Source organism: Mastacembelus armatus, chromosome 21, assembly GCF_900324485.2.
Source record: "Mastacembelus armatus chromosome 21, fMasArm1.2, whole genome shotgun sequence".
In the NCBI taxonomy this organism is placed as follows: Eukaryota; Metazoa; Chordata; class Actinopteri; order Synbranchiformes; family Mastacembelidae; genus Mastacembelus; species Mastacembelus armatus.
Window position 1 is genome coordinate 26,502,606 of NC_046653.1, and position 16,878 is coordinate 26,519,483.

The window sequence follows — 16,878 nt, forward strand, 5'->3', positions numbered from 1 at the left end:
CACTAGCTGTTGCCTATCCGTCAGGAAGCTTGTAATCCACTGACAGGTGGAGTCAGGAACAGAGAGCTGGGAGAGTTTATTCTGGAGGAGTGATGGGATGATGGTGTTGAATGCTGAGCTGAAGTCCACAAACAGAATCCTTACATAAGTCCCTGGTTTGTCCAGATGTTGCAGGATGTAGTGCAGCCCCATATTGACTGCATCATCCACGGACCGATTGGATCGGTAGGCAAACTGCAGGGGGTCCAGGAAGGGTCCAGTGACGTTCTTCAGATGGGCCAACACCAGTCTTTCAAAGGACTTCATGACCACGGATGTCAGAGCCACTGGTCTGTAGTCGTTGAGTCCTGTGATTTTTGGCTTCTTGGGGATGGGAATGATGGTGGAGCGTTTGAAGCATGCAGGGACTTCACACAGCTCCAGTGATCTGTTGAAGATCAGAGAGAAGATGGGAGCCAGCTGGTCAGCACAGGTTCTGAGGCATGATGGTGAAACCCCATCTGGTCCTGGTGCTTTCCTTCTCTTCTGCTTCCTGAAGAGCCGACACACATCGTCCACACTGGTCTGAAGTATCAGAGCGGGGGAGAGGGGGTTGATGGATGGAGGTGTTAATGGTTGCTCTGGAGGACAATCAGAGCGGGTGGGGGGTGATTCAAATCTGCAATAAAACTCATTCAGATCGTTCACCAGCGTTTGATTGCCTATTGAGGAGGAGGATGGAGTCCTATAGTTGGTTATTGTCCTCAGGCCTCTCCACACTGAAGCAGAGTCGTTAGCTGTAAACTGGTTTTCCAGCTTTTTGGAGTAGCTCCTCTTAGCTGCTCTGATCTCCTTATTCAGTGTGTTCCTGGCCTGATTATACAAGACCCGATCACCACTTCTGTAGGCATCTCCTTTGGCTTTACGAAGCTGTCTGAGTTTTCCAGAGAACCATGGTTTGTCGTTGTTGTATGTTAAGAAGGTCCGGGTGGGAATGCACATGTCCTCACAGAAACTGATGTAAGATGTAACAGAGTCCGTGAGTTCATCCAGGTTTGTGGCAGCAGCTTGAAAAACACTCCAGTCAGTGCATTCAAAGCAGGCCTGTAGCTCCTGCTCTGTTTCCCTGGTCCATCTCTTGACAGTTCTCACTACAGGCTTAGCAGATTTAAGCTTTTGCCTGTATGTTGGTATGAGGTGGACCAGACAGTGGTCAGAGAGTCCTAAAGCTGCTCTGGGGACGGCGTGATATGCATCCTTTATTGTGGTGTAGCAGTGGTCCAGAGTATTCCCCTCTCTGGTGGGGCACTTGATGTGCTGCCTGAATTTTGGCAGTTCGTGGCTCAAGTGTGCTTTATTAAAGTCTCCGAGGATGATAAAAACAGAGTCCGGGTGTTGCTGCTCCGTGTTTGCGATCTCCTCAGCCAGCTGATGCAGCGCGTCGCACACGCGCGCTTGCGGGGGAATGTAAACACTGACCAGAACGCACGAGGAAAACTCCCGCGGTGAGTAGAAGGGTTTACAGTTAATGAAAAGTGCTTCCAGGTCAGGACAGCAGATCTTCTTCAACACTGTTGCATCTGTACACCACCTCTCATTAATGTAAAAGCATGTCCCACCACCGCGCGATTTCCCCGTTGCGTCTGAGTTGCGGTCCGCTCTGATCAGCTGGAATCCGGGCAGATGGAGCGCGCTGTCCGGTATGGCTCCATTAAGCCAGGTCTCCGTGAAACACAGAGCAGCAGAGTTCGAAAAGTCCTTGTTTATCCGGATAAGCAGGTGTATTTCGTCCATCTTGTTGGGTAGCGAGCGGAGATTCGCCAGGTGTATGCTGGGCAGCGCTGTCCTGAGGCCACGCTGACGAAGTTTCACCAGCGCACCAGCGCGCTTCCCGCGTTTGCGCTTTCTGAGAAGCGCAGCTGCTCCGCCAGCTAAAACGCTCCACAAAACGTCCGAATGTGCAAAAATTGGAGGAAAAATATCCTGGGAGTGCTGCCGAATGCTTAGCAGTTCAGCCCGAGTGAAACTTAATAAGTTACAGAAACAAAGTGCAGGACAAACTAACAAAAATAACAAAACAACTGGAGAGCTCCAGACCGAGGCAGCCATCCGCGGCGCCATCTTAACCCTATGGTGGGTGATCAAGGCCAAACAGGTACACGGCACGGCGCTGCTCTAATCTTCAAATACTTCATGGATATTGCACTATAAATAGCCAAGACTCCTGGATCAAGACTAGGCTTTTTGAGTAAAGGGTTAATTATTGCAGTCTTAAAAGCCTGTGGTACGTAGCCTGATACTATAGATAAAGCCTAATAAAGATGAGTTAACTAATGGCAGGGTGTCTTTAAGCAGTCTAGTCGGGATGGGGTCATTGATGATTTAGATGAAGCAACTACTGATGTAAATTCAGAGAGATCTATGGGAGAGAAGCAGTCTAAACATAACTGAGGTCCAACAGATGATTCAAGAGCTACTGTAGTAAAAGATTCATTTATTGCAGGTATAGGAAGCATCTGCTGAATTTTATCTCTAATAGTTGTGATTTTATTTGTAAAGAAATTCATAAATTCATCACTGCTGAGAGCTAAGGGAACAAATATAAACTGTAAATGTGATCACAAAATAAAGGTATCTGTATTTCTGTAACTCTACATACCCATCTAGAGTTATATATGTCCCATTTAATTTATCACCCATCAAGACTGTCCAAAAATAAGCAAAATGAACAAAGTAGGCAAACTCTGTAACAGACATATGGTTAATAACTAAAAAAAGAAATCTCACTGTGAGCACTGCAATAACACACAACCTGTGTTCACTTGTCTCAATGATTCGCAACTTCAGAGGTTTTACTGATGAACTTACAGTGAACACAGTCAACTTCCCAGTCAACTCACTGGGAGGTTTGTACTGCTTTTATCAAGACATCCTGATCCTCCATGGATCTGCTAGAACCGTTTAAAGAGAAAAGTTAGTAACTTGGAAACAACTTCAAACTCTGGGCCTTTTAAGTTGTAGGGTTGATAGATGATAGATACATTATTTTTCACACTCTCTTAAACTCGTGTTACTTTATTGCACTTTAAAGTCACTTGGTCTTTAAAATTGAAGCTAAGATGGCGCTAAAGAGAAATTCTGACTCTCAGTTATGGAAAAGCCTTTTACATGAAAAGAACATCACTGGAATGTTCATCATTGCAGAGGAACAACTGTGAAATGACAACAAACACGTTGTCTGTGTCTGTGTCTGTTCCTGAAACACAACTTTGTCAAATATGAGACTCTCTTAGTGGAATTTCACTGGCCAATGGCTTTAATGTTTCTTTTCTGAATATTTTAAAACCTGAAGGCAGCACAGAAACTTCCAACTATTTCTATAACATTCAACAGCATGGACAACTTTTCCATTTTCATCACTGGGAAAGTGACAAGAACTAAAACTTTGTCAGTCTAATCCAACAAGCCTGTAATAAATCCTCCTTCATGAAGGTGATAATATTCAGTGTGTGTTTCAAAGAGGTGCAGACTGAACTGTATGATTATTTTAGAAGATGTAGTCTGCTCTCCTGTTGAACTCTGCTGCATTATACAGAGAGGTGGTGTTGTTTTTTAGGCTGAACTCAATGATATGAAAGAGGGTAGAGAAAATAAAAGAGACTCATGTCAGTACAATGCAATCCAATTCAGCAGCATGACAAACTACAACCTCCAAAATGATCAACCAGTTGAATCAACACGTCTCTGAAACAGTTGGACCACAAACTGAACATTATCACCTTCATGAAGGAGGATTTATTACAGGACTGTTGGATTAGACTGACAAAGTTATAGTTAGGTGGACCTAATAAACTGACAATGGAGTGTTTATACTTTAACAATACACCCAGATATGATGCCAATATGAAAATATTCAGTCAATTAACAGTTAAGCCACAACAAACTGGAAACACAAGAATCAAACTGACAATTAGAATCAAACTGTATTTCTGGGTTCTGCAGCAAATTGCTTAGTTAGTAGTGATTACATAGTGTAGTTGAAGCTGATAATGCTCTTTACTGTGATTTAGGGTTTTAGAAACATCTTTACACTCAATACTTTTCAAGGCTCAGAGAAATCACATCTCTGTTTTATTCTGACACTAAACAATGACTGTACAACAGTTATCAGTGTTAGTACATTAGACTGTTTTACCTGGACAGAACAATTTCCTGAGGTGTTTATAAATTTCTTTCATTTTCAGTCCATATATGATTGGATTGAAAAGAGGATGATAAGACATTGTTTGTATTGACATTGTTAAACGCAAAATCTTTGAAAAATCATTTTCCATTTGAACTAGAAGTACATCAAATGAACCCAAACAGGAAAAGTTGATAAGAACAATCAGGTGAGGTAAACAGGTCTGTGCAGCTTTTCTCCTGACTTCTCTACCACTTCGATAGGTGATTATAAATATCCTTATGTAGGTAAAAAGGATGAAAAGCACAGGGAGAATTAAAAGATTAACAAAAGGAATCATAATATATAAAATTGACACTCTTGACTTCTCACATTGAAGTTTAAAAATTGCAGTGTTACAAGCAATTCCCTTAAAAGAAAACTCACATAGTTCAATATCAGCACTCAGACCAACTGGCACTGCAAACTGACCAGCAGGCAGAATCCAAGCTACAACTAGTAAAATACAGATGTTTCTTTTCCTCATGATAGTTGGATATTGCAGAGGTTTACATATAGACACATACCTGTCATAGGACATGGCTGCCAAAAGGTAAAACTCTGAACCACCTAAAGAATAACCAACTTGAAACTGAAAGAGACATACAGGATATGATATGATCGGTTTTTCAGATAAAACATCAAACAGAATTTTTGGGTAAAGAGCAGTGCTGAAAAGAACAGAGTTCATTAACAAAGCTGCAATGAAAATGTACATAGGCTCATGGAGGTTTTTGTGAATCACTATCAGACACACAATAGTAGAATTACTGCAGATTATTAGAATATATGCTGTAAACATGATCACAAAATAAACAAATCTGTATTTGTCCAGTTCCACATATGCATCAATAGTTATATATGTTATATTTAGGTTATTATCCATTAAGGTTTAAAAACAAAGTGTTAATGACAAAGACTTGTAGTATCAAAGCAAAGATCACATGAACATATTATACAGTATATCTGTCATTGGATTGTCTAATGTATTCACTGATACCCGACCTTCACATGAACTTGTGTGTGTGTTGAAATATTGCAACAAATACAAACCTCCAGAATACAAAGTGAACTGTTTGACTCTGTGGGTTGATTTTTATCAGCTTGTTTCTCCCTCCATGGATCTCATTAAACTCTCCACCAAGAGCTGTCGTCATGTGAACAACATCAGACCCTACAGGCCTGAACCCGTGGAGGCCCATGGTATAGCTGACACAGGCAGTTTCCTATGGTGCTAATGGACATCAGCTACCTTCAGGTCAAGGTCTGAGGGTGGCTCACTCAGTGACAAGAGGAGACTGGGGCCTGGTACCAGTCGGACATGACTCCAGCTGCGGGTTAGTGGGAGTTAAGTGGAGTTAAATAATTGATGAAGAGGGAATCACGATCGCACAAGGAGACCTGCAGACTTTCCGAAAGTTTGTCAACATTAGTTTCTCATAACATTACTCAGCTGTGTGTGGTGTCCTTTGTCAAGAACAGCTACTGTGCCTTATGCTATTAATAGTATCAACAAGAGCAGAAAAATCAATGCTGATGGTAAAATCAAGAAGGAATCTCAGGTCTAGGAAAAGCTCAGCAAAGAAAAGATGATCTGAGAGAAACCTTCCTAACCAGCCCAGAGGAGAAGAATGTTGGAAAGAAACTTCAACAGGTCAGAGGTTTTCACTGATTACACAACCTGTGTGTCAGGAACACATATTACAGAGGATGTAGCATTTGAAAGAGGATAAGGAGGATCACCAGGAATATAACAGAGGTGATATATGGCAGTGCGTCCACATGCTGCAGCTCATGGGTCTGCTCTTTTGGTGCCTTTTGTATTGTCTCTTTTCATGACTATTAATGCAAACTATCTATTGTTGTAGTTGCCTTGTTCCCAAACCAAAGAAAAACATCAAATGTGTTTCTGAAAAAGGGCAACCTGGAGGCCTTAGCTATAGATCTTCAGCATCTCTCCTCTGCTGGTTTTAGTTGGTCGGTTGACTTTTACAATAGATCTTTGAGTAGCCTTCTCCCATTCAGGCCCGTGGTTTACCTGTGAGCTAAGTGAAGGCAGCTGGATGCGTCCCTGAGCAGCATCTTAAGGTCACAGGACTCACTGTTCACAGGCAGGCCTACAGACGGCATCACAAGGCCAATGCAAAGTCTTTGAGAGATGCTAGATCATGATTCTATTCTGGTATCATTAATAATATCCCTGGAAACTCACAGCAACCAGCAGATGAACCTAATATTTCCTGCAGTTAAACAGCTCAAAGACTGAAGCCATTCTAGTAGGCACCCCACACCAGATCCAGACATCTGTCATCTCCAGCGTTACCTTTTCTGGCCAAAATATTCTACTCTTAACATCAGTTATTAATCTGGGTGATAGAATGGACACTCATGTCACCTTTGAGGCTCATATCAAACAACTGTGCAAGACTTCGTTTTTCCATCTCAGGAATGTCAATAGACTTCACCAATGCTCCCTCTTGCAGATGCAGAAAAGCTTGTCTATGCCTTTGTTTCCTCCAGGTTGGACTACTGCAATGCGCTCCTCATCAGGATCCCTGGCAAAAGCCTACAGAAATTACAGTACATCCAGAACAGTGCTGCTAAGATCTGTACGCAAATATGATCACATCACCCCCATACTCAAATCACTACACTGGCTTCCTGTTTAATTTAGGATTGTTTATAATGTCTCTCTCCTTACCCATCGGTGCATCCATGACAACGCCCCATCATATCTCAAGGAACTCCAAAAAACTTCTAAAAGTACACACTGTTCTGCATCAACATATCTTTTAAAACCCCCCAGAACGAAGCTTCGCACGATGGGAGAACAGGCTTTCTCTTCAGCTGCTCTAGGTTTGGGGAATGCTCTCCCTGCCCACCTACAGACTCCACAGCATGTCGACACAAAATCTACTTTTTTAGCAAAGCATTTGAATGATTTTTAATATTACATTTTGTTTTTAATCTGTAGAACTTTGGGATTTTGTGTGAATATAAAGTGCATTATAAATAAAATGTATTATTATTATTATTCCTGACTTAGAATTTATTTCAATATCTGCCCATTTTTCCTACTGATGGAACTAACAGTAGTGTGTTTACCTACGCACTGATGCTAATGTGAGCTCAGCTCTCTCTACGCTATTCAATGCTACTGACCCTCAACAACAGGCTTATCCCGACAGTTCACATTCTAGCTGGAGACTTTAATAGGGCAAACTTAAAATCTGTCTTGCCCAAATTTTATCAACATGTGAAGTGTTCAACGAGAGGGGAAAACACTCTGGATCATGTCTGCAGCAACATCAAACACACATACAGAGCCAAGTCTTTCCCTCACTTAGGCCAGTCAGACCACCTCTCTCTGCTCCTCATCCCTGCATACACCCCTCAGAGACTAGTAAAATCCATTACACTATGGCTGTCAGATTCACTCTATCAATTACAAGACAGAGTGGGGTCTTTTTAGACACCAGGACTTGAACACACAGAAGCTGTGTCAGTTATACATGTGAAACGTATCCAGGAGTTCCCCAACCAGAAACCCTGGATGAACAGACATGTCTACTCACTCCTCACCGCTCACTATGCTGCCTTCACGTCTGGAGATAGAGCGCTGTACAGTGCTACTAGAGTTGACCTGAGGAGAGGAATTAGAGGCAAAGGAGGCAAACAAAAAGAGGCTACAGGACTAACTCTCTGCCAACATTCCTTGTCAGATGTGTCAGGGAATTCAGAACATCACCCACTACAGAGGACGGGTTTTAACATCTGTGGAGTCAAGTGTCTCTCTAGCAGAGGAATTAAACAGCTTTTTTGTCCATTTTGAATAGACCACTGTGACTGTATCCGCATCAACCTACACTTCACGTGCCCCCTGCTACAACTGACTGACTGTACAGGAGTGTGATGTGAGACAGGTGCTTAAAAAAGTGATCCCCACAAAGACCACTGGCCCAGATCAAGTACCAGGGAAAGTGCTCAAGGCCTGTGCTGATCAGCTCTTATCTGTTTTCACCACCATCTTTAACCTGTCTCTGTCACCAGCCACTATCCCTGTCTGTCTAAGGTCAGACGTCATCCTCTTACATTAATTTTGCACTTTGCAGGATGTGGAAAACTAATTCTACATGTACAGTACAAGCAGTGGTTCACAAGACATGACACAGTTTTTTCCTCATTACTCAGATTCTTTTCTGACTTTAATGCCCACAGTACTGAATCATAACTTGTAGAAAACAAATTAAGAAACTGACTTGTGGGAGTTTGTTGCTGTGATTAAAAGGTAAAATGAAAACATTAACCATCAACACATATATGTTCAGGTTTTCAACATTTAAAATGTTTCTTTTCATCTTATGACCAATATGAGCTTCAATGCAGCTACAGTCACTGATACTGTATGAATGTTAAACAAATGTCTGAAGAAACCACATCTCTGCATTATCACTACAGATGTACATTAGTTAACAGTGTGGATATATTAGTGTGATTTGACCTGAAACAACAACTTCTTCAGGTGTTTAGAGATTTCTTTCATCTTTAGTCCATAAATGACTGGATTGAACAGAGGGTGATAAAGAATCACTTGTAAAGCCATTATTAACCGTACAATGTTTGGAAAATCTGATTCCAGTCGAACTACAACAACATCATAAGTAACAAAGCAGGAAAAGTTGATTAAAACCAGCAGGTGAGGTAAACAGGTCTGAGCAGCTTTGTTTCTGACTGTTTTACAGCTTCGGTAGGATATAAGAAGTATCCTGGTGTATGTGAAAAGGATGAAAAGCAAAGGGAGCAGTGCAATATTTACTAACATGAACACACCATATACAGTTAGTGCTACTGAGCGCCCACACTGAAGACTGTAAATTGAACTGTTACAAAAAACTCCTTTCAACCTAAAGCTGCAGAGTTTTATATTAGTGTACAATGCAAGTGACACTGCAATTTCACAAGCAGGCACAAGCCAAGCTAAAAGCAGAAAGACATTAACAGTTGTTTTCCTCATGATAGTTGGATACTGCAGAGGTTTACATATAGACACATACCTGTCATAGGACATGGCTGCCAACAGGAAAAACTCTGAACCAAGTAAACAATAATTTATGAACCACTGGAAGAGACAGGCTGAATATGATATGATTTGTTGTTCAGATAAAACATCAAACAGAATCTTTGGGTAGATATTAGTGCTGTAAAGAACAGAGTTCAGTAACAAAGCTGCAATGAAAATGTACATAGGCTCATGGAGGTTTTTGTGAATCACTATCAGACACACAATAGTAGAATTACAGCAGATTATTAGAATATATGCTGTAAACATGATCACAAAATAAAGATATCTGTATCTGTGCATTTCTACATAACCATCAATAGTTATATATGTTATATTGAATCTATCCTCCATTAAACTTCTCCAACCAAAGTGTTAACCAATAATGCAGATCATATAGCAAACATTCATAAATAATAGCTGAGAAAACAAGTGTCACTGTGAGGACTGCAGTAACAGGTTACCTGTGTTGGACTGTCTCATTCATTCACTGACACCACAGTCAGAAAGTGTTTGAGTCTGTGGAAGGTTTTTATCAGGCTGCTTCACCCTCCAAGGGTCTCATTAAAGTCTCAACTAACATGTAAACAATTTCCAGAAACTCAGGAGTCCTAGAAACATAAGTGTTGCTATTTAGTATGGTCTTGGACGTCATCACAAGAAAATCAGTTGTGTCATGGAGTTTTCTATGCTCCATAGTTTGGTGCCTTTTCCTTTTTGTGTACCTAAATTCTTAATTATAACAATAACAATACTGTCCTAAGTTTGAAGCCCTGTCAGCCCTATGTCAGATCTATCTCTACCTAATTATGAGAAAAAGAAAACAATACACTGATTTACATTTTCTAAGACTATATGTGACTGTAGTAAAGACTGTAAAGAGGTGGACTAATGAAACAGAGTGGGTCTTTCAAGCCTGTGACTTTGAGCTCTGCCATGATCTGAGCGAAAACTTTCGACATGAAGTTAGAACCTTGATCACTCTGAATATACTTGGGCAAGCCAAATGTGGAGAAAAATTTCATAAGTGCCTTGACTATGGCACGAGCTTTTCATGTTCGGAGTGGCACTGCCTCGGGGTATCGAGTGGCAGCACACATTATCGTGAGGATGTATTGATTTCCGGATTTGGTTTTTGGCAACGGACCAACACAGTCAATAATGACGTGCTCAAATGGTTCCCCAATTACAGGAATTGGTTTTAATGGGGCAACAGGAATTACCTGATTGGGCTTACCGGACACTTGACACGTATGACAGGAACGACAGAATTTTACCACATCGGACTTGAGTCCGGGCCAGAAGAAGTAACGAAGAATACGATTGTATGTCTTTCGTATTCCCAAATGTCCTGCCATACTGTGATCATGTGCTAATGTCAAACTTTGGAAACGAAAGGGTTGGGGTATTACTACCTGACAAACAGAGTCATGTACATTACCAGAGCTCGGAGTCCAACGTCGCATCAACACACCATCATTCATAAGGTACGACACACCTCAATTACATTGTTGACTTTGTAACAATGACATACAGGAAGACAACGTAACATCATTTTGTTGTGCCTTAATTAGCTGTTCTCTGTCCACCGACAGAGACAGTGTTTTGACATCAAGTTGTAGTTCAACACACACAGATTCTTCTTTTTCACATTTTGTAGGTAGACTTGGCGGATCAGAAGTGCTCACGAAAGTATCACTGAGATCCACCAAGTTTCCAAACTTTCAATTCAATTCAATTCAATTCAATTTTATTTGTATAGCGCCAAATCACAATACAAATCATCTCAAGGCACTTTACAAAAACTAAAACTAAGAACCCAACAATTCCCTTATGAGCAAGCACTTGGCGACAGTGGAGAGGAAAAAACTCCCTTTGACGGAAGAAAAAAAAACCTCCAGCAGAACCGGGCTCAGTTTGGGCGGCCATCTGCCTCGACCGGTTGGGGTGAGTGGATAGAGCAGAGAGAAAAGAACAGCAACAATAAACAACAAATAGACACTGCAAGTTGGTGGGGCCAGTAACTGCACATCAGCGATAAACAGCTCCAGGACCAGGGACACCTGCAGAAGGTACAGAGAGAGAGAGAGAGAGAGGGAGGGAGAGAGCACAAACTAGGGGAGAGAGAGAGCACAAGGTTAGTAACATTCAATGGTGGAATATACATGAGGTGGGAGAGAAGGGGGGGGGCTCAGTGCACCGATGGTCCTCGGGCAGTCTAGGCCTATAGCAGCATAACTAACTAAGGGATGGCTCAGGGTTGCCTGAAGCCAGCCCTAACTATATGCTTTGTCAAAGAGGAAGGTTTTAAGTCTAGCCTTAAAAGTACAGAGAGTGTCTGCCTCCTGAACCCAGGCTGAGAGCTGGTTCCCCAGGAGAGGAGCTTGATAGCTAAAGGCTCTGCCTCCCATTCTGCTTTTGAGAACTCTGGGAACCACAAGTAGGCCTGCACTCTGAGAGCGAAGTGGTCTATTGGGATAATATGGTACTATGAGGTCTTTAAGGTATGAAGGAGCTTGATTATGAAGGGATTTGTATGTGAGAAGAAGGATTTTAAATTCTATTCTATATTTTACAGGGAGCCAATGAAGAGAAGCCAATATAGGAGAAATATGATCTCTCTTGCTAGTTCCTGTCAGGACTCTGTCTGCGGCATTCTGGATTATTTGGAGGCTTTTTATTAAGATATTAGGACATCCAGATAGTAATGAGTTACAGTAATCTAGCCTTGAGGAAACAAATGCATGGACTAGTTTTTCTGCATCATTTTGAGACAGGATGTTCCTAATTTTGGAAATGTTGCGCAGGTGAAAGAATGCAGTTCTAGAAATTTGTTTTATGTGTGAGTTAAAGGACATGTCCTGATCAAAAATAACTCCAAGGTTTTTTACAGTAGTGCTGGAGGCCAGGGCTATGCCATCTAGAGTAGCTATAATTTTAGAAAAGTTATTTCTGAGATTTTTAGGCCCAAATATAATGACTTCTGTTTTCTCCGAGTTTAAAAGTAAAAAGTTACTGGTCATCCAGGCCTTTATGTCAGTTAGACAGGCTTGAAGTCTGGTTAACTGGTTTGTGTTAACAGGTTTAATAGATAGATATAACTGAGTGTCATCTGCATAGCAGTGGTAATTAATAGAGTGCTTCCTAATGATATATCCTAAAGGAAGCATGTACAGGGTGAACAGAATCGGTCCTAGCACAGAACCTTGTGGAACTCCATAACTAACTTTTGTTCGTGTGGAAGGTTCATCATGGACATGAACAAACTGGAATCTGTCCGATAAATAGGATTGGAACCACTTTAACGCTGTTCCTCTGATACCAGTCACATGCTCCAGTCTCTGTAATAAGATGTTGTGGTCAATGGTGTCGAATGCTGCACTAAGGTCTAGGAGGACAAGTATCGAAACAAGTCCATTATCTGAGGCTAAGAGAAGATCGTTGGTAACTTTCAACAGTGCTGTTTCTGTACTATGATGTGCTCTAAATCCTGATTGGAAATCTTCAAATAGTTCATTCCTGTGTAAGTGGTCTGATAGCTGCTTAGCAACAGCTTTTTCTAGGATTTTAGAAATAAATGGCAGGTTGGATATTGGTCTATAATTAGCCAAGACTCCTGGATCAAGACTAGGCTTTTTGAGTAAAGGTTTGATTACTGCAGTCTTAAAGGCCTGTGGTACGTAGCCTGATACTAGAGATAAATTTACCAAGTCCAATAAAGATGAGTTCATTAATGGCAGGGTGTCTTTAAGCAGTCTAGTCTTTCGTGCCTGAGCACGGGTTACAGCACACATGGGAAATACTACAGGTGAGTTTAACACAGAGTCATCAGACACACATGCGGAAGCGATCGGACTTTCGATCACTTCCGGCGACGGGAACACTTGTCCGCCAGCTAAATCATTCCCAAGAATAAGATCTACCCCTTCTATTGGCAATTTTTCTCGAATGGCAACTTTACATTTGCCTGACATAAATTGGGGTGACAGTTGCACAAAGTTTAATGGGGCACGTACAACATTCATTTCCACTCCCCACATCAAAATGTCGGACCCGCAGTAAGACTGGGCCGAGAAAAGTAGTACGTCTTTACGTAACACAGACTGTTTTGCACCAGTATCTCTCAGGATCGTAATTGGAATTTGGGTTGACTCATTTTCCAAGAAAACAAACCCTTGTGAAACAAATGGCATAAATGCCTTGTCCACTTTGTTATTTCCAACCATGCCCACAGGTGGCAGGGTAGGTGGCAGGGTTTGTATAAGAGCCACTGGAGATGATGACTTAGCAGATTTGAAAGTTTTATTCTGCTCTTTTTTTTTTCAGAATGGGACACACAGCAATGAGGTGACCCTGCTCATGGCAGTAGAAGCACTCGCGTTTTTCAGCGGTGACTGGGAGTGTACGACGGAAACTTTTTGGAGTGGGATTTTTCCTTTCAACTGAGCTCAGATCATACCGGACTGTTGAAACAAAAACGCTCTTATGCGTTAACGCAAACTCGTCAGCCATGACAGCAGCATTATCCAGAGATGTGACTTTCTGTTCGTTCAAATAAAGCACGATTTTCTCTGGTAACCGATTCTTAAATTCTTCCATTAACATAAGCTCACGTAGATTGTCTAAGGTTGTAATTTTGCTAGCTTGACACCATTTGTCAAAGAGAACGCCCTTTTCTCGTGCAAACTCTACATAAGTCTGTGTAGCAGTTTTTTCACAGTGTCTGAATTTCTGTCTATAAGCCTCTGGCACTAACTCATACGCACGGAGGACTGTGGTTTTAACTTTATCATAATCTAAACTATCTTCGATAGATAGGGACGCGCACACTTCTTGGGCTTTCCCAACAAATTTGCACTGAAGCAATAATAATAATAATAATAATAATAATAATAATAATAATAAATTTTATTTCATGGCGCCTTTCAAACTCTCAAGGTCACCTTACAGAGAGAAAAAGGAAGCATACAGCATGAAATACATAGAGTGCATTAAAACAACAATAACAACAATGCATAAACAGAGGGCCAGAATGTAAAGGCAAAAGTGCAGAGCATCCAGGAAGTGGGCGATGTACAGCAAAAGCAAATTGAAACACAAAAACCCAGATGACAGAACAACAAATATGAAACAATATGAGACAATATGAAATAGGCAGAGGGTGGTAGAACATCACGGGCTGCTTTGGGAAGTTAAGAGAGTTAGGTGGAAAACGCTATACGGAACAGATACGTTTTGAGTGATGATTTAAAAGTTGATAAGTCCGGAGACGACCGGATGCGATGAGGGAGAATGTTCCAAAGGCGGGGCGCAGTGTGGCTGAAGGATCTAGCGCCCATGGTGGCCAGGCGCACTGTAGGGGTGCAGAGGAGAGTGGAACTGGAGGAGCGGAGAGTACGAGGCGGAGAATAGATATGAAGTAGATCAGTGATGTATGGTGGGGCAATAGAGTGGAGGGCTTTGTAGAGGAGGAGGATTTTATAGTTTATACGGAAGGACACAGGAAGCCAGTGAAGTTGTTTAAGGACAGGGGTAATATGATGTGAGAATGGAGTTCTGGCGATGATTCGGGCAGCAGAGTTCTGGACAAGTTGTAGTTTATGAAGTGATTTGAGAGGTAGACCAGTGAGGAGTGAGTTACAGTAGTCCAAACGAGAGGTGACAAAGGCATTAACGAGTATGGCCGTGCTATCGATGGTGAGTGAAGAACGGATGCGGTTTATGTTACGGAGATGGGAGTAGGCCGACCGGGCAGTGGTATTGATATGCTGAGTGAAGGAGAGAGTACTGTCTAGGATGACACCCAGGCTTTTAACTTGGGGGGAGGGGAGGACAGTATTGTTGTCAATTAGAATGGAGAAGGTGCTGGTTTTAGAAAGGGTGGATTTGGTGCCCACGAGGAGAATTTCAGTTTTGTCGGGGTTGAGTTTCAAAAAGTTATGGGTGAACCAGGATTTGATATTATGTAAGCAGGTAAGGAGGGAGGGAGGGGGGAGGGCAGAAGATGGAGCAGCAGAGAGGTGTCGTCTGCATAACAGTGGAAATTGATGTTATGTTGCCTAAAGATATGTCCGAGAGGAAGGAGGTAAATAATGAAGAGGAGGGGCCCCAGGACAGAGCCCTGGGGCACGCCACAACTGACAGTAGAGGGCTGAGAGTGGAAGTTCTGGAGATGGACGGACTGGGTGCGGTCAGAGAGGTAGGAGGTGAACCATGAGAGGACCGAGCCGGCTATGCCGATGGAAGCAAGGCGATGGAGGAGATTATTGTGTGAGATGGTGTCAAAAGCTGCAGTTAGGTCAAGGAGGATGAGGATGGAGACAAGGCCAGAGTCTGCGGCTACTAGGAGGTCGTTGGTGATTTTGACCAGGGCAGTTTCAGTGCTGTGAAGTTGGCGGAAACCAGATTGAAAGTGTTCGTATAGGCTATTGGCGGCAAGGTGGGTATGGACCTGGTGGTGGACAACTTTTTCAAGAATTTTAGAGAGGAACAGGAGATTGGAGATAGGGCGGAAGTTGTTAAGGTTCGCAGGATCGAGACCAGGTTTTTTTAGGATTGGTGTGATGATGGCTGTCTTGAGTGATGGGGGTACGATACCAGAACTGAGGGAAGTGTGAATAATGTGGGTAACATGAGGAAGGAGAGAGGGGAGACAGAGCTTGACGAGGTTGGTTGGTAGGGGGTCAAGTTTGCAGGTTGAGGGTTTGGATTTGAGGATCAGGGAAGAGATAACCGTGGTGGGTGGAATGATAAAACTCGAAAGCAGGGAGGATACTGATAGACAGGGTAAGGTACAGTGGAGGCAGTTCGCAGTGTCACAGATGGGGGGAAATTGCTGGTGTATATTTTCGATTTTTGATGAGAAGAAATCCAGGAAGTTATTGCACAAGGTGGTGGAGAGTGAGGGGAAGAGAGGAGTATCGGGAGGGCCCAATAAATTTTTGACAGTGGAGAAGAGGGAACGCGTGGAGCCAGAGGCGGATACAATAAGAGAGGCATAGAAGTCAGATTTTGTTTGAGTAATGGTTTGCTTGTACTTCAGTATGTGGTTTAGGTATAAGTCCTTGTGGGTGGATGAACCTGTTTTTTTGAAGAGACGTTCAAGGCGACGGGCTTGGGTTTTGAGGAGGCGAAGTTCGGGGGTGTACCATGGAGCAGAGTGCGTAAAGGATACAGATCTAGTTTTGAGTGGGGCGAAGGTGTCGAGTAGATTTCGTAGCTCACGGTTGAAATTGGATAACATGTTGGAGAGGGCCGGTGAATAATTAGTACATGAAAGTTTGTTGAGAGCAGCAGTGAAGGAGGGGAGGTCGATGTTCTTTAAGTTACGGAAGGTGATGGTGCGGGAGAGGTGGGATTTGAAGATAGGTAGTTTGGAGTTAAAGCAGACTAGTTTGTGGTCGGAGAAGGAGGTGTCGAGGGTAGAACATGACTGAGCTGTGACGCCAGAGCAGCAGACTAAGTCGAGGGTGTGGCCTAGAGAATGTGTTGGGGAGGTGATGTATTGTTGGAGCCCAAAGCTGTCCAGACAGGAAATGAAGTCTTTTGTTGTGGTGTTGTTGGGATTGTCGAAGTGGATGTTAAAATCACCAAGAAGAATTATGTTGGCTGACAGAGA

At 42.4% G+C, this 16,878-nt stretch overlaps 1 protein-coding gene across 1 annotated transcript; it reads right to left on the bottom strand.

Annotated features, from left to right (window-relative positions):
• Nucleotides 1-8,687: 8,687 nt before the first annotated feature.
• Nucleotides 8,688-9,614, bottom strand: LOC113123833 (olfactory receptor 6N2-like). The gene has a single exon (XM_026296149.1). It carries the CDS (start codon nucleotides 9,612-9,614, stop codon nucleotides 8,688-8,690), a length of 927 nt encoding a protein of 308 aa, XP_026151934.1.
• Nucleotides 9,615-16,878: the final 7,264 nt, after the last annotated feature.

What these genes read in the sequence shown, in the direction of transcription:
- LOC113123833 (XM_026296149.1), bottom strand. Translation starts at nt 9,614, where the DNA reads ATGGAGGATAGATTCAATATAACATATATAACTATTGATGGTTATGTA.